The sequence below is a fragment of the Castor canadensis genome, chromosome 11 (assembly GCF_047511655.1).
Source record: "Castor canadensis chromosome 11, mCasCan1.hap1v2, whole genome shotgun sequence".
NCBI classification, from domain to species: domain Eukaryota; kingdom Metazoa; phylum Chordata; class Mammalia; order Rodentia; family Castoridae; genus Castor; species Castor canadensis.
Genome location: NC_133396.1, coordinates 27,139,250 through 27,161,841, shown reverse-complemented (window position 1 = coordinate 27,161,841; position 22,592 = coordinate 27,139,250). Strand labels below are relative to the sequence as shown.

The window sequence follows — 22,592 nt, the reverse complement described above, 5'->3', positions numbered from 1 at the left end:
ATGTGATGGCCCAGGAGCGCACAGAGCTCGGTACTTGGAAAAAACAAGGGAGGCCAGCCTGGCTAGAATTTGGTCAGACCATAGGCACCAGGACTTGTAAGATCAGAGGAAGCCTGGTGGGTGGTCTTAAGAAATTTTTCATTTATTCTCTATGCAGTGGGAAACTACTCAGGACTTCAGTAAATGTTTACAAATGGACTGAATGGCCATCTGTGCTTAGCACAGTGTAGTGGAAAAAGTTCTCTCAAATTTTTTTTTTTTTTTTTTTTGCCTCGAACTTGTGATCCTCCTGCCTCAGTAAACACTGCCCCCAGACCCCTGGCCAGGTACTCCAGGCAGGAGCTGGCACCTGTGAGAGCACACACCTGGAAGGTTCGCATTTTCATAGCCACAGCTCCATTGAGTGGAATCAGCAAGATCATGACAGCCACTCCAGCCAGGACAGAGGGACCCAGGATCTAAAGAGACATGAGGGAGAGGGATGGACAGTCCACAAGATAGATGGACAGATAATCAAAATCTATACAGAACTCAACAGAGACCTGCTGACCTGAAATATGCTGGGCAGGAGGGAAAAAGCCATTAGTCAGCCAAACGGACAGAAAGCCAGAATGACCACCATATCAGCAGCAGCAGCCTGCTATCAGATAATGACACCAGATGGGCAAACGGCAGACAGAAAAGGCTGTCTAGACAGACAGGAAGGATAATGCAAACGGACAATGACAGAGCTATACCCACCCTGTGTTCAAGTCCCCCTTGCCCCTGGCTTCTGAGGGGTGGATCACAGTACACCAGCATCCTGGAAGTCCCTGTATCTAGGGAAGGTCTTGTGCGTACAGCACACCCCCTCCAATGGCCAAGACAAACCCCCTCTTGCCCCTTCAGCAGCAAAGACCAAGGAAGGGAGAAGAGGTCAGGGCTCGGGAGTCACCTGCCAGAGGAAGTAGATTGCCAGGATGATCTGCAGCGGTGTTGACCACAGCAGGTTAAGGAAAGGGGACACGTCCATGAAGCGCTGGGCGTCCACGGACATCAGGTTGACCATTTCTCCCACAGTAGATTCACGTTTGACTGAATTGGTGATGACCAGTGCCTGCAGAAAGACAGCAGGGGATGGACTAGACCCAACAGCTTCTCCTCAGCTCCTCTCCCAACTGGCCTCTCCCTGTGCCCTGCCCCAGCTGACCTTCCTATAGAGGACACCCATGATGGCCGTGCGAAGCCTCAAGGCTGACACGAAGATGCAGTGGAAATACTGGTGTAAGATCAGTGTCTGCATCATGGAGGACAGGAACATCAGCCCGGCCAGCAGGAAGCCCCACCAGGTGGGGGCCTCAGGGTTAGAGATGAACCGGATCAGCATACTGCCAGAGAGGCATGAGGCATGAGGACGGGCGTGCTCCCCCCAAGCTGCTCCCTCTGCTTCCACCCTCAGCCTCCACTGCGCCTTTGCCTCTGAAATCCCTCAGGTAGGTTGCTGGTCCTTCACAGTCCCCACCTGGGCCAGGGGTTATCCCAGTGCTGCCTCAAGACCACCATTTCATCCTTGCTCCTTTCAGCCTGCACCTCCTTCCCTGTCCCCTATGGACCCTGCTACCTAGCCTCATTGTCACTTTCTTACCATTCCACCAGCTTGTTGTCACTTTCATCACCAGCCTCACCTGCTTGCTCTTCTCACCAAATTGAACCACATGGCAAGAAGTGCCACATTTCCACTGATTACACCTTTCTGCTCCTCTGGGCTACTGAAGATTCTAGGGCCACTTGGCTCTTACACCTTGAATTCATCCTTCTACTAGTGCTGCCGTTCTTCTGGGCCCTAGTCCTCCTCACCCATGGCTTTCTTCTTCTTTTTTTTTCTTTTATTGGTACTGGGGTTTGAACTCAGGGCCTCATTCTTGCTAGGCAGGTGCTTGAGCCACTCCACCAGCCCTTTTTTTTGTGATGGGTTTTTTTGAGAAAGGGTCTCTGGAACTGTTTGCCCAGGGCTGGCTTCGAACCGCAATCCTCCTGATCGCTGCCTCCTGAGTAGCTAGGATTACACGTGTGAGCCACTGATCCCCAGCTCCCATGGCCTTCTTCATCTCTTACCTTCTGACTTGTCTCCACTCTCTGCCTTCTCATTTAACCACCCACAGACTTCTGTCCAAACACCTTTCCTCATCTTTTATACTGCCTCAGAAGAGGAGGTGTCCCTCTGGCTTTCCAAGCCCTATCTTGTCTCCCTGAGCCCTGGACCCCATCCACCTCTGCAGGAACACACCCCATTGTTGTCTGATCTTCAATATCTTTGCTGCTGCTGGCAGCAAATGTGCCATCACTCATTAACATGATCAAGTCTCTTCATGTTGGGACAAACCTGCCCTTGGCCTCATGAAGCCCTCCAGCCATCATCAGAGCCAGGCTCACCCTTCTGTTATGATTGAGTTGTTTCTCCCAAAAAGACACATTCAGGTCCTGACCCCTGGTACCTATGAATGGGATGCATGGAATCTCTTTTGGCCATAGGGTCTTTGCAGTTGTAATCAAGTTAAAATAAGGTCATATCGGAGTAGTATAGGCCCTCATCCAGGGACCACGTCTAAGAGAGAGGGATTTGCACACATACACAGAGGCACACAAAGAAGGTATGTGCTTATGGAGGCAGAGACTGTAGTGATGCATTTACAAGTTGGGAACACCAAGAGCTGCTGGCATCTACCAGAAGCTAGGAGAGAGGCACAAGACAGATGCTCATTTAGTCTCTTGGAAAAACCAACCTGCCAACACCCTGACTTGGACTTGGCTGCCTGGACTGATGAAAGAACTTCCTATTGTTTCAAGTTACCATGCTGTGGTAATTTGTTAGGGCAGCCCTGAAAACCCACCTCTCTTTGCAGCAACATTCTAAACTTTTATGTCCCCATCCCCACTGCAGACAGTCCCCACTACTCTTATGCCCTTTCCTTCTGTCCTGACCTCCATTCTGGCAAAGTCATAAACAACTCCATGTTGCCTTCCACAGGGTCTAGTTTGCTGGTTAACTTTCTTCCTTCCTTCCTTCTTTCCTACCTCTCTTCCTTTCTCTCTCTCTTTTCTTTTTTTCAGTGCTGGGGATGGAACCCAGGGCCTTCCCCATCCTAGGCAAGTGCTCTACCACTGAGCTACATCCCCAGCTGACCAGCGCAGGGGGCTACCCCTTCTCTGCGACACATACTCTGTTCCAGGTATGTCCCCAGTTCTGGCTCCTTGAATCTATCCAGTGTTCCTCCCTTACCCATCAGAACCCCTAGGGCTCTGCTAGGGTTCTCTGGCCTTGCCCTCTCACTCACTGTTCAGGAGAGCCAAACCCCAAATGTGGGACCCTGGGCTTCCACCTAATGGGGCTCTCCCTTGCAGGGCCAGCAGCACTCCATGGCCAGCATCCTCCTCCCTCTGAGCTCATCATTGAATGAAAGGTCCATCGGAGTACAGTTACCGAGGGCAGAACCAGGCTGCCCTTGACATCTCCCTTTCCCTGGTGCACACCCATGTCTAGATTAGCTCCTGAACCTTAACCACACTTGCATCTGACTTAGTTGGCTCACTTCCTCCGCACTGCCAGCAGCGCCATTCTTTTGAAGTGCAAATCAGATTCCCCTCCCTAGTTTCCCATTTTTCAAGGTCAGCCTTAGTGCTCCAGCTCTGTTTCCTGCTCCTCCCTTGGTACTGTTTCTTCCAGCCGTCTGAAACACCTGTAGAGTCATGCTCTCTCAGCCTTTTATGACTGTGCTTGGGCTGCACTTTCACTTGGTCCTTTACCTATTTGTCCCTCCAAACTTGATAACTTCCTGAGTTGGTAAGTGTCCCTGCTGTCCCAGGCTGGCCTCCTGGCCCTTCCAGGAGTTTTTCCAGGTACCTTGTATACCTCTAACCCACTGTATTCTAACTAAACTACTATTGGTTTCTTCCATAAGATGTCAAGATGGAATCTTATCATCTTGGCATCCCTAGTGTGTAGCACAATTCTGGAACCCTGCGGGCTCCATCACTGTTTGCTAAACTAATCAATGTACACATGGAGGGGTGTGGGGTTGAGGGCTCAACTGCTAGGCATCCCCTCCTTGTCATTTGAGAGCTCCTACTAGTCCAAACATCTCGCATGACAGATGACAGAGGTTGTGGAAAGATCAGTAGCTAGAATTCAGAGCCATGGACCTCAGATCTTACTCATTTTACCAGCTGTGTGCCCTTGGTCAAGGCACTTCACCCTTCTGAGTGTCTGCTTTCTCATTTCTAAAATGGGAGCAGGGTTCCCTAGAAGTCTGTTGAAAAAGGTTAAAGAGACATGCTTGTTAACAACTCCACCATGGTGCCTGGGCAAATAGAAGTGAAATGTGAATGGGGAAACCGAGGTACAAAAGCAGTGCCACTTGCCAACAGTCACACAGAAAGTTGAGACAGCCTCTTCAGTTCCTGGTCTTAGGTTCTTTTCACTATACATTGATCCTTCCCCCTGGCCCAGCCCTCTACCCAGGGAGGGGCTGCAACAAGAGGGAGTGTGGCAAGACCTGAGTAGCTGTGGGTTGACAAAGCTGAGTAGATCTTGGATCAGCTTGAAGCAAGCACTGATGAGTAAGCTGGAGGTGAAGGTAGTCAGCAGGGCCCGCAGGAAGGAGGGCTCCCGGGACCTGAGTGGGCCGCCCAACAGCACCTGGTCCTCACCAGAAACTTTCTTCCCATTTGCTGCTGTAGCCTTGGATCTGGTTAGGGGAAGAAGGAATGGTGGGTGGGAATGGACACCTGGGCCCCAAGAAAACAAGGGCTAGTTTGGGCTGGCCAGAAATGAAGAGGAGAAGGAGGAAGAGCAGGAGGAGGAAAAGGAGGCTGGCCAGGAGTGAGGAGGAGTGTGGGGGGCAAGCTGTTTTCTTGGCTGTCAGAATTTGGAGGTGGACAGACAGAATGAGAATTCCCCAGGTGACTTCTGTCTGCAGGTGTTAGAAGGTTTCTGAAGGGATAGCCAAATTGCTACCTCCAGGACTGTCAACTCAACTCTTCATAGCCTCTGGCCCTCTCTCTGCCTCCCCAGGGCTGGCTCAGGAGGATGTTGAGATGGAGGAAGAGATAAGGGAAGGAAGACTATGGTCCAGTCTCTGGGTAGTGGAACAGGAAGGGGTGGAGGTGGCATGGAGGAACAGAGTGGGTACAGCAGGCAACTGTGTGTGTGTGTGTGTGTGTGTGTGTGTGTGTGTATTAGGGGTGGTGTCTCACTGCCCTTCCAGATGCTCCAAGCCATGGAGCCAAGGTACGAGTAACCAAGCCCAAGTCCTTGGTTCCTCTGACAGCTAGTGGTTGCCATGGGCTCTGGGCTGAACCCAAGGCCGGGGTTGTGGGTGTGAGGGAATCTACCCGTTAAGGACCATGCCTGGGATAGAGTAAGTGCTATGTGTCAGTCATCCTCCTGCCCTCAGCAGAGCTGGGAGGACAGGTCTTACTCAGGCCTATGCTTCCACCTGAGTTGTCCAGAGGCTACCAAGACAACCCTCCACTTGCTCCCCCTACCCCCACATATGATTATCCCAGGTATACCAGCCGAAGGAGACCTGGGGGGGGTGTGAAGGGGAGGGATGCAGGGGAATGGGGACATGGGGGAGGGCAGGGGAAGCTGGGCACATGGGAGGGACTCACCCTGCAGCTCCGTTCTGTTGCTTTTGCCATGCCTTGAGCAGTCGCTGCACCACAATGTGGGAACAGTCCTCCTTGTTCAGGGACCAGAGGTCCTGAGCCTCCAGGGGACGCCGGTAGCCCAGGATAGCCAACCTGAGCAGGGAGGTGGGGTAGTCAGCGGGGCAGAATTTAGCAGCCTGGACCTGGGGCCAGTGTCATCAGGGCCCCAAGGTCTCCAGAAATGGGGCAAGAGGTCTCCTTTGGTTGCAGCACCCAAGGGAGATGTCACGATCATTCTCCCAGTGAGCAGATTGCAGGTTACTGTCTCCCTCAGCCCAAGTCCTACCTCTCCCCTCTTTCCCTTTCCCCAAATCCCCATCTGCCCAAGGCCTTGGCAATGAAATCCATGCTAGCTGAGCATGGGTGTGGATGAGGCAGGGGCGCATTCAGCCCAGCCTCAGGTGCATCCTCAGTGCCATGTGTTTAATGAGTTGTCACCCAGGTCACAGACACAATTATCCTGCTCAAGCCACTCTGAGGGGCTGCTAAGGACTGATGACGAGCTGCAAGCTTATCCCAGACAGAAGAGCTAAGAACTAATTTTACAGTCTCCTCTCAGCCCCCTGGGCCTTTCCCTGCAGCCTGAGAAATGCAGGGCTGGCCTGAAGCCTAGAAGTATTGTTGGGCTTGGCTCCCCCCACCACGGAGCCCAAACAGCCATATTTGCCCACCCTGGCTTGCTCTCTGCCCACATGGGTGTGAGTATGGGGCCAGCCAGACCATCTCCTCAGGTCCCTGGACTGCTCCCCTTCCTCCCTCTCTTTTCCTGTCTCCCCTCCTCTGGCCTAGGCTGCATCAAGATCCAACTCACTTTGTGAACCACCAGAAAAACAGGCGGGAGAGGAAGCCAGCGCTGTCCTCTGGGCAGGGGTTCTAGAAGGTGAGAGAATGGGAAAGGGGAATCAGGAGTGTCCACCAGTCTCTCAAAGCACAGTACAGAAAGGAAGGCCCTTCCTGCTCCCAGCGTAGGTTTACAGGCTGTGGAGGTGGCATTCCCCCTCTGGAAGCTACTAGAAGGATTGGGGCTGCTGGCACCAGCTGGGCTGGGGAGCAAGCTGCGGAGCCTCCACACCCTCGTCACAAACTCACAGGGTCGACATTCTCTGGGGAGAAAAATGGCGGCCTCTCCCTGAAGCAGGACAGGATGAGTGCACTGAGCACCAGGGCGAAGTAGATATAGAAGGTGGTGAAACGGAAAGGGTCTGAGATCTTGCCCTGGGGGGAGGATGAACAGGATGTCAGAAGTGCCCTGCACACCCTGCCCTGAGGAGGCCCTCAGGGTGTCAGGCTCCTCTGGTGTAGGAGGCCGCACCCAGGGGGCCTCTGGGTCCCCACCCAGAGGATTCTGAGAGGTGGGGACGAATCATGGGGTTGGAGGTTGTAGTCTGGTGAGAACTTGCCCTGTGCCAGGCATTGCATCAGCCCTTTACTTATGTTGCCTTGTCTAACCAGGACAACAAGCTACAGCCAAGAGAGCTTCCAATGGGATGCTGCCCAAGATTCCCCAGGGAGTCACAGCCTGTGCTCTTGCTCCTCTCCCCAAAAGGGAGAAATGGGAGGTCCTACACCAGCTCCACCCCCTCCCAGTGTTCCACACCCCCTCACCATCACCAAAGAGCGAGAGAAAGACCAGGAACTGAGAAGGGTAGGAAGAAGGAGAACCAACTAATGGGACTTCCAGGTAAGCCAGAGCTCTTCATGTACGTCCACACACATGAATTCATGACACAGACACCGACTGACACCCACACCAGACATTGTACTTGACTGTGGCAGTGGGGGCTACCACTTTGAGCCGTGTCCCTACGATACACAGTCTCCCCACTCCTGCCTGCCTCCAGGCAGGGGTGCAGCAAGTGAGAGCAACACAAAAAGTGCTGAACAGAAAAGGTCCTTGGAGTGGGGAGAGGCAACAGGGAAGGGCTTGGAACCCAGCGGTGACCTGGAGCCCCTCCCCGCCCCAGCCCTCTTACCTGTGCTATGGCTGAGAGGATCTTGGAGCGGAAAGGGATGATGGCGCAGGCCACACACAGAAACCAGAAGATGATGAGGACCCCTGAGGACTGCACACCCCGCAACCGCTCGTACTGGATCAATAGGGTGGCCAGCAACTGTGCGGGGAGAGCAAGGGAGGCTGGGCAGTACTACACACATCTGGACTTGTCTCTGTTCTTCACTACCCCATGTGGCAAGGTGTTTCCAGAGGTACCCCTATCCTCTTCCAACTCCCAGGTATCCAGCCTCCTCCTCTGAGCCCATAGGGCCCCCCAATACAATTCACACCACATAGAGACCTCCCCACCCAGCCTCCTGGGCCCCACACTGACCATGGTGATCCCCACCACCAGGGGGGTGACAAAGAAGATGGGAGCAGGGGCCCCACCGTGGATCAGGCCATGGAAGGAGTAGAAGAGGTCCGCCCATGAGACACACCACAGCAGGACACCCAGGGCCTAAAAACAGGGCACAGGTTGGATCCCCATCCCCACAGCCACAAACAGTCCCTACTGGGGAAGGGACTTTGCTTCTGAAACCATCAGAAGCCACCAGACCTGGGAGAGGCCCTGAGAGCCAGGAGGGGCATTGGCCAGAAGCTTCTTGGGGGTGAGGGTGGGAAGCTCTGATGTTGCTAAGCTTTCTTGACCTTCCCCAGGCAGAGAAGAGCTCAACTGATTGCAGCCCCAGTTGGTGGGCTGCCGCAGCCAGAGCTACAGAGCAGGTGATTCTGGGAACTTAGTCCAGCTTTGGGGGTTAGAGGGGGTGGTGAGTTAGGGGGCTCATTAAAAGCAGAATCTCCAGGTCCCAGCCCGCCCCACCCATTAGGCAGCCCTGAACCCCTGACCGTCTTGAGCCTGGACAGGACGGAGAGGACAATGTAGCCACAGCGGTGGTGCCTCAGGTAGAACAGATAACAGGGCAGGGCAGCCCACAGGTAGATGCAGGGAACCCAGGCCAGCAGAGAGTTCTGGAAGCAGGGAGTGAGGTCCGGGTTGTTGGTGTACACAGTCAGGTTGGAGTCCTGGGGACAGAGAGAGCAATTCTGTGCTGTGGCTGCCTCCTGGGGAACTGGGTTGGACCAGGGAGCCACTCCATCTGTCTGTGTGGGGGTGGAGGTGAGGATGAGAGCCTCCACATAAATGTAAGTGAGCAGGTGCTACCCTGGTGTGTGCTCCCCGAGTTCCCTGGTGCCTCTTTGTGCCCCCTTTTCTGTCACTCAATTCCTACTCTTTTTTGAAAAAAAAAAATGGTTTTCTCAAAGTCCCGTCTACTGAGTTTCAGAGCCCTTCCTCTCTCAGCCTTTCCCAGGGAAGGAAAGGGGGTTTCCCTTGTCCTTGGAGGCTTCAAAATGGAAATGGTCCATCCTTGCCCTACCCACCTCCCTCCCTGGGTGGGTGTGCGAGCCAGGATCAAGGGGATGTGGAAAGATCTCTTCAAATTACAAAGTCTAGCCTGACTACCCATCACTGGGAAGGCGGGACTGTCCTGATTTTGGCACTGGAAGTCTGAAACTGCTCCGTCAGCCATGTCTCTTGTCTTGTACTATGACTATACCTTAAAATGCTTTTGGAAAAGGCTGGGGTGATAAATCCATTCATAAACATGTTTTACTGAGATTGTTTAAAGTGTGAGAATCAACTAAAGTTGGGTCTTTTCTGTCAAAGGAGTCAATGTAAAACCATCACTGTGCAGACGCCAGCTAGCCTCCCCCAATCGCTGCCTACATGCTTTGTGAAACGCTGCTTGACCTTGCCAGGTTCTCGAGGTCAGACAAAGATGCCCTAATCTCAAAGTGCTTGATGAGCAAAATGTCCAGTGGCCAATTGGGGAGATTGTGAACCCAAACCCCTCCAATCAGGGTGAGGGGCAGAGAGGTAAAAACTGAGCTGACTCCCCGCTCAGTGTGTTCTGTTAATTAGACTCTGGTCTGTGTCTGCATCCTTCCGAAGTAAAACTTTTCCTTCTGCCTTGCTGCGAGACTCCCGTGTTACTTTGATCACAGTTTGGGAACGTTACTTGTAACAAAAGCCACCAATGTACTAATCTTTCCTTCCTTCTCCTCCCCCATAGGGTCTGTCATTCATGCTTGGACTGAGAGCCTCCTGTTCATGCTTCCTCTATAGCTGGGAAGAAAGACACACGCTACCACACCAGTTTTTATTGGTTGAGATGGGGTCTTGCTAACTTTTTGCCAGGGCTGGCCTCCTAATCTCTGCCTGCCAAATAGCTAGGATTTCAGTAAACCGCAGTGCTCTGCTTCCCTGCCCCACTTCTTGCAAAGCGTTAGATGTTCTCTATAGAAAGCTCAGAAAATATAAAATAACAAGAAAAACTGCTCACAATCCCATCCACCTGGAGACAACTGTTGCCTGAGGATATAACCACCTCCCTTCTAACTGCCAATTGAAATGATTATCATTTAATTTCTGTTTTTCAAGTTGGAGGTTTTTCCCAAATGTGGGGTGATTTTGGAGGCTTGGCTATCTCAGTATTTTCCAATGAGACACCCAATAGCTGATGGATACCTTGTGTGTTTGGGAGCAGCAGGGCTCAATAGCAGTTGGGCTTTGCTGTACAGGAATCAAGTAGGAACCTGATCATTTAGAGAAGACCCTCTCTCCCCACCAAACTGGCAGATTCTGGAGGCCTTTCCTCTGGGATGAGGATGAGGCTGGGGGCGTGCAGACTTTTACTGAGGCCTTAGAATAGACTGCAGGCTTCTGGGGGAGGGGTGGTTGGGGTTAGCCTGTCCTTCAGAGAGGGTAGGGAAGCAAGCTGAGTATCTAGCCTCTCCTTACACATTTTTCCCACTGTCAGCCCCTCCTCCTTGGAGCTTTTCTAGTCTCCCACCTCTATGTTGGTGGTCAGCCCTCCCACCTGTTTTCCACCTCTTAAGAAGGTGCTGTTAAATTCACACCTGTAATCCTAGCTACTTGAGAGGCTGAGATCGGGAGGATCTTGGTCTGAGGCCAGCTTGAGCAAATAGTTCACGAGACCCCTCCATCTCCAAAAGAACCAGAGAAAAAAATGGTCTGGAGGTGTGGATGAAGTGGTACAGCACCTGCTTTGCAAGTACATAGCCTTTACTTCAAACCCCAGTTACACTTGAAAAGAAAAAGAAGCGTTGGTGTCTGGTCTGCTGTTGTGACCTCTCCTTTGTCCTTGTAGGATCTTAACTCTTACTCCTCACTGTCATTTCAGTGGAAGATCAGGAAGTCCTGGGGCTAACACTCAGGCCACCCTCTAGAACCAAAAGTCCTTCTAACAGCAAATTAAATAGCTCCTTTCTGCTCTCATGCAGGGCCTCCCTGCATATTGTGGGCTTGCCCCCACCTTCGAAAATGTCTCTTTCCTGTCTGCCCTGCTCCTAGGCAAGCATTCCTTGCCCTCCCTCTCTCCCTCTCTTCCTCCTCCTGGACCCTGTGCCCACCAGCCCTAGCCTCCAGGCTCTGACCTTCATCTTTGTGTTCTCTGTCATCATTGTTCACAGCTGCACTGAGAACTCTACATCCACATCAATAGCTCCAGGCCCCTCTCAACCTCCCAGCCACTTCCCGCTGTCTCTGTGATGGCTTCCTCATCTTTCCTCAGCCACCTCATGTTCAACACCTCTTACACCAAGTTTGTTCACTCCCTGTTGGAACCTCTGCTGGCCTTGCTTGCCTCTGCCAAGACTGCCCCGTGCTCCCAACCAAGGTCCTATGGACTTCGGTGGAAAAACAGCAGCTGGACAGGCTGGTGTCTGTGTCCTGGCTTCACCTCTTTTAAGCTGTGTGCCTTTGGGTAAGTTGCTTCACCTCTCAGGTCTCTGGCCTTGGTTTCTATAGGGGTAACATTTGGATGGTAATATCTCCGTCTTCCTCCCTGGTCATGCCTTCTCAGACTCTGCTGGTTCTGCCTCTTGATGTAAAAGTGGCCCAGGACTCAGTCCTTTCCTCTTTACCTCATCTCTATCTGTACTCACTCTTGGTAATCTCTCCCTGTCTCATCTATGTGCCACTGACTTCCAAGTTTCTCTCTCCAGTCCACTGCTCTTCAAATCACCAGGGCTTTATCCAACGTGGATTAGAAATCTCCATTCCAATCAAATGGTAGCACTCATCGTGCCTGGCAAGTGTGAGGCCCTGAGTTCCAACCCTTCAGTATACCAAAAAGAAAATCTCCATTCAATGCACCCTATAACAACCTACAAAGATCTGCAGTGTCCCTTCCCCTTGACCCATGACTTCTCTCTCTGCTTCTGCTGCCTCCCTCTAGCCACCCAACCTTCTTGCAATTCCTGAGCACACGCTAAGTTTTGATTGTTTTTTTTTTGGTAGCACTAGGGTTTGAGCTCAGGACCTCATTCTACCAGCCTGAGCACACACTAGGTACATTTTGCCTCAGGATCTTTGCACATGTTCTTCTCACTTCCTGGAATGCTCTGCACACATGCCTAAGTCTTTCTTTCTCAATGAGACCTACCCTGCCATTGTACCCTGCCCCCAGCAATCCCACCCCCCCACCTTCTTCTCTGCTTTTTTTTTCTTTATAGCACCTACCACCTAATTCACTTTTTTATTATGCTTTCCTCATCTCTTCCTATCGACGTGTACTATCCTTGAAGGAAAGAATTTATTTCAGCTGGGCACTGGTGGCTCAGGCCTGTAATCCTAGCCACTCAGGAGACAGAGATCAGGAGAATTGCGGTTCGAAGCCAGCCTGGGCAAATAGTTCTTGAGACCCTATCTCGAAAAAAACCATCACAAAAAAGGGCTGGTGGCGTGGCTTGAGGTGTAGGCCCTGTGTTCAAGCCCCAGTACCAAAAAAAAAAAAAAAAAAAAGGAAGAAAGAAAAAACCTTTATTTCACTTACTGACATATCTTAATTCCTTAGAATGGTGCCTAGCACACAGTAGGTACTCAGAAAAAGTTGCTTAAATAAGTAAAATACTTATTGAAAAAATGAATAAATTGTAAAGATGATATTATACTCTCCCTCTAAGCCTTCAGTGGCTCCCTGCTGCCTAGAAGACAAAGTATGAGCATCTTACTATGGCATGCAGAGCCTCCAGAGGGCCTTGAATGATCTAGCTATGTGAACTACTGAACTTGGATTCTCCACCTGCTGGAAAGCTCTCCTGGGAGGGAAGTGGCCAACATACCCGCTTCCCTCTCCTCAGCTTGCCTCCTCTCCAGGTTATTCTCCACCTTGTAATGCCCAGGCACTACTGCAGAATAGTTCTTTGTGCAACTCAAGTTGGTGGCCCTTGCGGCACACCCACAAAGCTGCAGTCGCTGCTCTGCCCTGGCCCTCCAGACCCCCCTCAGGTGTCTCCTTCCACCTTCTGTCCCCCCTCCCTTCCCTGCAGCCAACATCCTATACCCTAAGCTGGTTCCGAGGTGAGATTCCCACTCAGACACTTTTGGTCAGCCTGGTCCCTCTTTCTGTGACTTGTTAAAATCCTATGGTCTCCAGAGAGTGGATAGTAGGCCTGGCTCGGGATCTCCCTCCTTTGCCCCGAGCACCCTTCCTCCTCTAGACTCAGCATCTGCTGGGAGCTCCACTTCCCTGAGCATCATTGCTCCCCTGGCAGAGGGCCAGGTGTGCAGACACAGTGACCTGTCGGTGGAGTGTGCTAGGAATTGACCTAGTACCTTGCACCTGCTAGGCAAATAGTCTACTACTGAGCTAACCCTCAGCCGTTGGTTTTTTGAGACAGGTCTTGCTATGTAGTGCTAGGACGACAGGCGTGCATCCAAGCATGCTCTATGTCTATGCTCCCATGGCGTGAGCACATTAGGCTCAGTCAGAGACCCCAGGAGGGAGAGGAGGCAGCCATAGCTAATCTGGCCCAGGCCAACTTTTTTTTCATTTTAATAAAAACACTTTTTTATGCAATTATGACATATTTACAGAAAAGCACACATATCCAAATTCACCGCCATGAATTTTTGACACACAGCAAGATCAACTGTGTAGCCAGCATCCAAATCAAGAGCCAGAAGCAGAGAGTCAGAGGTTTAGGCCTATAATCCTAGCTACTCAGGAAGCAGAGATCAGGAGGATCACAGTTCGAGGCTGGCCCAGGCAAATAGTTCATGAGACCATATTTCAAAAAACCCATCACAAAAAAAAGGTGCAGCCCTGAGTTCAAACCCCAGTCCACAAAAAGAAAGAAAGAAAATACCCAACACAAAAATGGGCTGGTGGAGTGGTTCAAATGCTAGGTAGAGTGCCTGCCTAGCAAGTATGAGGCCCTGAATAGTTCAAACCCCAATACCACCAGGAAAGAGAAAGAGAGAGAATCAGAACATTGGCAGTATGGAGACACCCCTTGCTCCTACCCAGTTCCCACCCATCCCAAGTGGAGCCCCTATCATGACTTCTAATCACATAGATTAATTTTGTCCATTTTTGCTCTTCCTATAAAAGAACCAGAATGGTATGTATCTTTCCTGGCTGGCTTTTTCCACTCAGAGTTGTGTTTGGAGGGTACATGTGATGCAAACCCTCTGCCTTCAATCCTGTGTGTTCCACTGTGTGAAAGGTCCTGTTGTGAATGAGTGGGTGACCACACCCTGCTTTTAAATTTGGCAATCCCGCCAGCCCAGCCCCACCCCACCCCAATAGCCCATCCCTAGGTCACCCCTAACTCTGACCTGCAGGTCTGTGGGCCTTGCCTTCTCCAGGAAGCCTCTCTGAGGTGCCTCAGCTCTGACTTTGCTTTGTCATATGGCCTAGGCTGTCAGTTAAGGGAAGATGACAAAGTCCCCTAAAGCTTATGTGGCATTTTATTACCATACTTACATGATCATTTTCCGGTTGTTGTTTCAGAATAACTTGCAGAGATATAAAAGATGGGTGTAGTTAGGCCCAAGTTACAAAAGAGAAAGTGGGTTCCACCTGCTGTAACAATAAATTCAAGGACATCTGGCAGCATGGAGCTGGGACAGGCAGCAGGCTTGGTGATGTCAAGCCGGGGGGTCGCTCCTCCACCCATGTTGCCTGGACCTATGTATGTGAACAGCTCATTTCTCCTACACTTACCTGAGCCCTTGAGAGTGGTCACCACGTCCTCCTCCTGCCCTTTTCCTATCCTGTCCACACCCTCCAACTCCCAGCACAAGGACAGGCCTAGAAGCCACTCAATGAATGACAAAGGAGTGCATGTAGGGACAGAAGTCCAAGAATGAGGATGAGATGTAATCACTGCCTGGCTGGGTGGGCCGGGACATGGCCTGCCTATTTAATGCCAATAGGGAGTGGCCACAAGAAAATCTACCCCTGATGCAGAGGATGCAATATGGCTCTGTCACTATGAGTGACAACTGTGGGCCAGCACCTTTAACTCTTGAGTCTCCACCTGTGAGTAAGGACAGCCCCCTAGCCACCTCCCACATGCAGAGAATAAAAAGGAAAGATCCAGACCTCACCAGGCCACACTGGGGGAAGCTGGTGACAGGGTATCAAATGTCGGGACCCTGTTTCATTTCATAGACACCTACACTGGCCACAGGCAAGGACCTTGAGGTGTGAGGCCTGGATGACCACTCTGACCTCAGGGAGAACAGCCTGGGCTCCTCTCCTTGAGATAAGCATGTCTCAGCTGGGCACAGACTCCCCCAGAGGCGGCGAGTACCTGTCCACTCCTGTGTCCCTAAATCATTCAATTCAAGGCCCTCACTAGGACATCTATGGGACATGCCATACACAACAGGTCCAGAACTGGATCACCCCCTCCTTTGCAGCCTGCCCACCTCAGTGGATGGCAACTCTTCCCCTGGAATCTTTGGGGTCATCCAGATTCATCTCTTTCTCTCAAATCCTACATCCCAACCCTCAGCAAACCCTGTCCACTTTGATGATGAAGCCGAACTCTGATGGTGCCACATTCAACTGTTCTTATCTATAGAAAGGCAACCTTACCTGGCTCACTCTCATCTGTCCCGCCTGGATTACTTCTACAGACCCCTCTCTGCTCTCCCTGCTTCTGGCCCTGCCTCGTGCCCTCAAAGTGTTTTCTAGCACTGGGACCAGAGAAAGGCCTTTTCGAAACTTAAGCCAGACCATGCTACCATGTCATTCCTCGGTTTTAACACACTGAGGCCATCCCAGCACTCAGAGGAAAAGTGTAAAACCTTGTATGGCCCTCATCAGCTCCCCTACCTACCAGACCTCCTCCCCCAGACTCCCCTGTCTCAGTGCACCCCAGTGCCCTGGCCTCTGGGCCCATTTTCACATTCCATCCCTGCTCCTGGCTCAGGGCAGCTGTGCCTGGATATCATGTGCCTCATATTCCCATAGCCTGCAAGGTTTTGCTTCTTCTCATGGACATCTACCTTGACCCATAACTCACTCCCCAACCCCCACCTGTCCCTACACCCGGTCCCTCTCAGCCCATTCTATTTTTCCACAGCCCTTATCATCTTCTCTCATTCAATATAATTGAGTTATTTATCATATTTACCCAGAAAATGGGCTCTCTGAGGACGTTTGTTAAAAGACCATTTCTGTTGACCCTGGTGCTCCCCACCCCCCCGCTCAGAGTAGCGCTGACCCAGAGAAGGCACTGACTGCACATTTGCTGAACAAAAGACAAGGGTGCTCTCCCAAGCCCTTCAGCAGCCACGTGACTAAGAGCACAGCATGCTCTCTGCCTGGCACCAAGGCCACGGTCCTGACAAACCAAAGGAGCCTATGGTCCAAAGAAAGTTAACTGTAAATGAAGGTACGGACAGGGTCAGTGGAGGTCATTTCCTGGATCCAAAAACAGTCCCCAAAACCCCTTTGGCAGGATGGAGAAGGCTCTCTTCCCAGTCCCAGTCTGAAGAACACCAGCTGGGAGGCAGTGCAGGGCCCACAGCCCCATCCCACCATCGCCCACACAGTTTCCATAGCAACAGCAGCTTCCTTAATACTGTGATTAAACAGCTGGATAGGACTGATAAGGCAGAAGGTCCAGCACCTAGAATAGACTGAATGGCAGATGCCCCTCGGTGGGCACCAAGGCTGAAATCCCTGCAGATTCAAACGGGCGGCAGGTGAGGGTAAGGACCCCAGGGCCCTCTACCCCAGTTCTGCCAGGGACTTCCCAGCCCCTGGAGCACTGCCTGCTGACAAGCTGCCATGAGAAGAGTTATTACTTCCTTAATCCTGAGTGGCGGAAGAAGGCGGGCCACCGATGGGCAGCCCCTGAGATCACGGGGAAGGGACTAACTGACAAATCATGTACCTCAGCAGAAATGGAGGTGCACAAAGGGAAAGGGCACACTCTGACCCCATTCACCAGCACTTAGCTACTGTGTTGAAGCCAGCCTGTGGCTCCCAGTTCTGACTGGGCAGCCTACTCCTAAAAGGAGCCTGCCAGCCCACAACAGCCTTGGTTAATTGAGCACTTCTGTGTGTCAGGATTATCATGTAATGTTCCTAACATCTGAGACCCATGGCTGATACAGGGTTTGAATGCAGGCAGTCATCTCTACCCACAGGTTCATGGGTTGCTCCCTCTGTACCCTATAAGGCTCCAGAGTGACACCATTGGCTTCAGCTCTCCCAAAGGTGCAGCCTACGCTGGTGTCTCTCTGTTTTGTAGTTCTTCCCATAGACCAGGGCTTCTAGCACCTGGGCAATGGACCATTGGGGGATCTGGGAGGGAAATGGACTGAAAACCAGAATAAGCAGTTAGGAGAAATCCAGTTCAGGGTAGGCCCCTATTCCCACCACACCCTACCCAGCAGCATGGGGCTCCCTGGACCAGCCTCAGAAATAAGAGCAGCTCCTGGTGGGGGAAGGGATGGCCCAGCCAACCTAGAAAGGGTACACTCAGTCCTATGTCCCACAGCAGGGATTCTGCCCCTGGAACAGCCCCATAATGTATGTGGTAGTGGTGGTGGGGTGTACTTAGCCCAGGCTCTCTGTCCTTGCCTCCTAGGTAGGTCAACTGTAGTCCCTGCTGGGACCACCTTCCCTGGAGGCTGGCTGGTACTCCAAGACCATTTTTTTATTTGTTTGTTTGTTTGGGGTCAGCCAGCAGGCTTGGTAAAGTTCACTCCCCCAAGCCATGTCCCTGACTCACTTCCTTTCTGGTCTTTGCCTTCAGCCCAGGCCCAGGGGACATGAGAAGCCAGTGTAGGGTCACAAGGGATCATATCTCTTAGTCAGAAGCCAAAAGCTCAGAGATCAAAGCCATTTAGCACCAGGTTCCATATCTCCATCTAGGATGAAAGAGGAGATACTCAAAGCCCTAGCCTGACGGGGAGGATAGGTTCCTGGAAGGTGCCTAGCAGGCTAAGGAGTGGTTACCTTTCACCTATCTGTCCACCTTAGGAACACTGCCACTGCCACTGCCACTTCCAGCTTCTACATAGTTTTGCATGTCCCTCACTTCATTTGAGAGCCAAAACACATTGAAATGTGAGCTTTGTCTGTTACAGTGTGGTGTCTGACCCTCATGCTAGACAACAACCCAAGAGGAGGCCTGGGAGATTCTGATACGTGGAACCCAAAAGTAGAAAGGTCTTAATCATGGTCTTAGCCCCAACCCAAGGGTCATCCTCCCAGAATCATTACTGGGAGACTCCAGACCTCAGGGAGTAGAGGGGGCAGAACCCACCCAAGCCCAGCTACAACCCAGAGAGTAACTGACACCCTCAAAGTCACATAGCTAGTGGGTGACAGAATTGGGACTAGCTAGAGTAGAGGAGGCAATACAGAGCTGGGCCTCCAAGGGAGCAAGGTTTTGCCTTCCTGGGGTAGGTAAACAGCTCAGGAAGTAGTGAGTGTGCCTTGTATGCACATATGAATAATAAAATTAAAAAAAAAATAAAAAAAGGAAGTAGTGAGGACACAAGTCCCATGCGGGCCTGACCAGTGGGGGATCCATGGGCCTAGATAATAGCTGCTGCTAAGTAAGCTCATGTTCGGATCAGCCGGAGGGTCAGGGAAAGAGGAGTCTGGCAGTTCCCCATTGTCTACCCTTCCTTCTTCCCGGCTGGTCACAGAATCTCAAGGTAGGACTCTCTACCTCCCTCCCTGGCTTGAATCCTTTCCAGCATCCCCACCAAGTGGTCACTAACCAAATGCTTATACACCCCTAGTGACAGGTAACTCACTACTTATCAGGCAGCCGGGGCCATCTTTGGTTTTTTTGTTTTGTTTTGTTTTTATTCATCTATTCACATGTGCATACATTGTTTGGGCCATTTCTCCCCCCCTCAGTGCCATCTTTGGACAGGTTCATGGTCAGGATCTTTGGATTTCTGAGCTTCCTGGGGCCAGCAGGTCAAGGTTAACTTTGCAAACAGGCCAATTCCTCCTGAGAGTAAACAGCCCCTTCTTTTGTACTTTCTTAACCTCACTGAGTGCTGTCCAACCTCTAAAGCACACAACAGAGTTGTCTTCCAGGCAGGGGGCAGCAGGGCAGAGCAAAGGTTAACTACAACCTCCTCCTTTGTTCTAGAGGCATCTCTGGCCTCAGGAGTAGTGAGGTAATTTGGTCCCACAATCCACTCTTTTGGAATTTATTTCCATACAAATTTTAAGGCATGCTCAGAGATGCTGGTAACATGCCCAGTAAGAAGAGGGAGAGAGAGATGTGTGTGAGTGCACAGGTGTATGTATGCATATGCCCAGGGGGTCATAGGTGCCCTCCAGTCTCCTATCTTCATAGCAAGCTGGGACTGAGACTGAGGCTGATGGATTTAGCTAAAATCAACCTCCCCACTCCCGCACCAGCTCCCCAGCAAACAGCTGAAGTGGGAGCCTCAACCCAACAGTCCTTTTCTTATAGGACATCTCAGGTCCAACATTCCTGCTAAATTCATTTCTCTTTGTCCCCCCTCCTCTTCCCAGAATTACCACGACCTGCCAAGAAAGTTTCTTGGTTTTCAAAATCATTTTACATTCCTTAGTTCACTTGATCCCCACAAAAATCTTGTCAGGTGAGTTCAAGGTGGATTATTTCTCTCTCCACAGGTGGAGAAAGCAAGACCATGAGAATAAGCCAGGGAAAGGCTTGGTAACCAAGGAACCCAGATGGCCCTGAGCACCCCATCCCTCCCACCCTTTCCCTCCAGGTTCAGGTACTTTCTGGCTGCCCCCAGCCACTTCCCACAAATAGGTTACCTGAATGATATGCAATGCAAATGGGATGCAAAATAGCATTGTCACCTGGCCAGGTGAGGTGGCTCACATCTGTATCTCAGTTATTTTCTGAAGCAGAGATTGGGAGGATTGAAGTTCCAGGCCAGCCTGGGGCCAAAAATTAGCAAGACCCCATCTCAATCTATAAGCTGGGCCGGTGATCCAGTTACATGGGAGGACAGAGGTAGGAAGATCACTGTCTGAGGTCAGCCCCAGGACAAAAACTCAAGACCCTATTTGAAAAATAACTAAAGCAACAAAGGGCAGGAGATATAACTCAAGTGGCAGAGCACCTGCCTGACAAGCATGAGGCCCTAAGTTCAAACCCCAATAACACACACACACACACACACACACACACACACAAAATCGAGACACAAATGAGTTGCCTAGAATCTCAGCATTTTGGGTAACTAAGCTATAGCTCAGGTTCCATCTTCCAGGCCTGAGAGCCCCCCTCATGTCAGCAATGAAGATTCTCAGATTGAGCCAACCAGGGGAGCCTTTCTGGTTTCTTCACACCCCCTGGCAATCCCCAGCCACCTGAACAGCTTTCAGGAACCAAGGAGATGGAAGGTGTTTGGAAATTGGGGTGGGCAGGGGAACAGAGTTCCCTGTCATTGAAAGTAGCCAAGTAAGACCATGCAAGGTAGACAGGATCTAGATGTTCTCACTCCTGCTGTGCCTAAGGTCCTCAGAGGAGGCACCTACAGCTTATGCACAGTAAAGAGAAGTTTGGAGGCCAGTGGCTCAAAGGTACAGCCAGCTATGGTGAAGTTGGCGGTTGGCACCGTAACCTGGGCTCCTCTCTCCTAGTCCAGCACTCTATAACCAATTATACAGGCAATAGCATGGTACCCTGACCACACCACAGTCACACCAGCCAGGTGACTTTTCTCTCTGTGCTGACAATAAGAGGCTGGGCTAGTTTCTGCAAGGCCTCATACTCTTTGATGACACTCTTTGATTCCACAGTCACACATTAGCGTAGAGCTAAACGGTCCCTGAACTTGGGACAAGAAAGGAGTTCTGAGTTTCCAACTTCAGGTTCCATGAGGACAGCCTGCTCAGTTCTAAGCACCCACAGTTTCACTGTCACCCTAGAACAAGGGTCCTTGCACAACTCCTTCTTGAATTTTAAGCCTGATTATCTCTGGCACCATGACCACATCCCACCCCCACCAGTCAGGTTCAAGTGAGCAGTGAAAAGGAGGTATACTCTTAAGCCAAAGATACAACCTCTGGACCCTGGTGTGGGTGACTTAGTCCAGGCTCAGGAGTAAGAAAGATACTGATGGGGAGATAGCATCATCTTGGATTAACTCTTTAGTGTCCTAGAGAAAAAAGAGAGATTCCCCAAAGATACTATTTTACAGGTACTTTATTGCCCCAAATTGCAAAAAATCCATACAACTGAGCTAAACTTCTACAAAAGGCCTGCCTTTTTTTTTTAAATCCCAGCTCTAACTTTATGGAACTGTGTGCCTTTGGGCAAGTGGCTTCCTCTTTGGCCTCCTTTTTTCCCATCCGTGAGAGAAGAGGGTTTGGCTAAGGGAATTCTGATACTCTGAACCTGTAAGGGCCTGTCTCCAGAGTGGGACCGCCTCTCTCCTAAGTCCACGGACTTGCAGCCAGGTGGCTCTTGGCCAAAGAAATGGTGCCAGAAACTCTTCCCCAAAACGATGGGGCCCTGCAGGGAGCCAGTCACCCTGATTGAGCAGAGGTTCTGGATGCCCTGGGGAATCCCAGGGCAAGGGGTGCAGGGTGGACAACCAAGCCATAATCAGAGGACCAGTTGCTGGAGGGTTCGCCAGGGAAGCTGCTAAGTGCTCCCGCACTCTGCGGCCAACCCAACAGAGAGGCTGGGGCGATCAGGCCAGCTAGGGCACTTCCCGATTTCCTGGGTGCCATGCATTGCGCCCGACAGGAACCTCACGCCTGCTTTTCAGAGCTCCTCCACGCGGCAAGGAAAGGCAGGACAAGGCAGATCCCCGACGCCGAGACGCTTCGGGCTGCTTGGCCAGATCCTTTCTCGGCGCCCATCGCCTACTCCTGGGCTCCCAGGCTATCTCAGGGCTGGCCTTGCGCGCACTCCCTCCCAGGACACCTGCCACCTGCTGGCCCAGTGGGAAGGCAGGCGTAGGGGACCAGACGGCTCCGGTGGACTCCACCCGCGCCGCAGAGGCCCCTGAGTCCCGCGCCTTACCCAGAATTTGGAGCCGAGCTCCCCGGAGCCGCAAAGGGCGTCCATGTGGCCGAGGCGCAGCGGCGAGGACGGTGATCGCCGGCTCAGGGCAGCAGAGCGGACGCGGGGAGCCGCCTCTGACTCCGCGCTCCGCCCAGACCCGCCCCGCCGAGCCCTACCCCCAGGCACTCTGGGTTCTCCCGTCCCAGCCCGTTGCGACAATGACCCTGAAACTGCAGCGCAGGGAGGAACTTGGGGCAAGGGTGCAGGATGGTTAATACAGTGTCCCCTGGGCTGTGCTAAAGAGATGCTCCTCTGGATGCTGATTCCTGGAGCCGAATCTGTTTCCCAAAGGCCACCAGAGCGCACTTGTGTCCTCATTCAGACTACTCTATGGGGATGACGGATGAGTCAGGGAGACACAGAGAGGGGTTTAACAATTTTCCTTTTGTAAAAAAAAAAAAAATTCTTTCCTAAAGTTGCTTATCATCTCTAGACCTATTTCCTCATCTGAAAAAGGGAAGAGCTCATACAATCTAGAATGCTACCTTTCCCTCACAAGTTGCTAAGGAACAACTAGCCATCTTGTGTGGTCCTC

At 51.7% G+C, this 22,592-nt stretch overlaps 1 protein-coding gene across 5 annotated transcripts in view; it reads right to left on the bottom strand.

Annotated features, from left to right (window-relative positions):
- Nucleotides 1–22,151, bottom strand: part of Abcc3 (ATP binding cassette subfamily C member 3) — a 42,531-nt gene extending 20,380 nt beyond the window's left edge. For 4 of the 5 annotated variants that reach the window (XR_012438629.1, XM_020156283.2, XM_074046035.1 and 1 more), the window contains exons 1-11: nt 22,016–22,151; nt 8,531–8,707; nt 8,016–8,141; nt 7,662–7,799; nt 6,778–6,903; nt 6,500–6,561; nt 5,650–5,781; nt 4,533–4,724; nt 1,190–1,367; nt 935–1,096; nt 366–458 (exon numbers count right to left, since the gene is read on the bottom strand). Coding sequence is in view for 4 of the 5 variants with exons in the window: in XM_020156283.2 (XP_020011872.1) it covers nt 366–458; nt 935–1,096; nt 1,190–1,367; nt 4,533–4,724; nt 5,650–5,781; nt 6,500–6,561; nt 6,778–6,903; nt 7,662–7,799; nt 8,016–8,141; nt 8,531–8,707; nt 22,016–22,060 (1,431 nt within the window). In the remaining variant the exon portion in view is untranslated. The remainder of the gene's footprint in view (nt 1–365; nt 459–934; nt 1,097–1,189; nt 1,368–4,532; nt 4,725–5,649; nt 5,782–6,499; nt 6,562–6,777; nt 6,904–7,661; nt 7,800–8,015; nt 8,142–8,530; nt 8,708–22,015) is intronic. The other variant, XM_074046034.1, reaches the window with a different exon arrangement.
- Between the last annotated feature and the right edge of the window lie 441 nt (nt 22,152–22,592).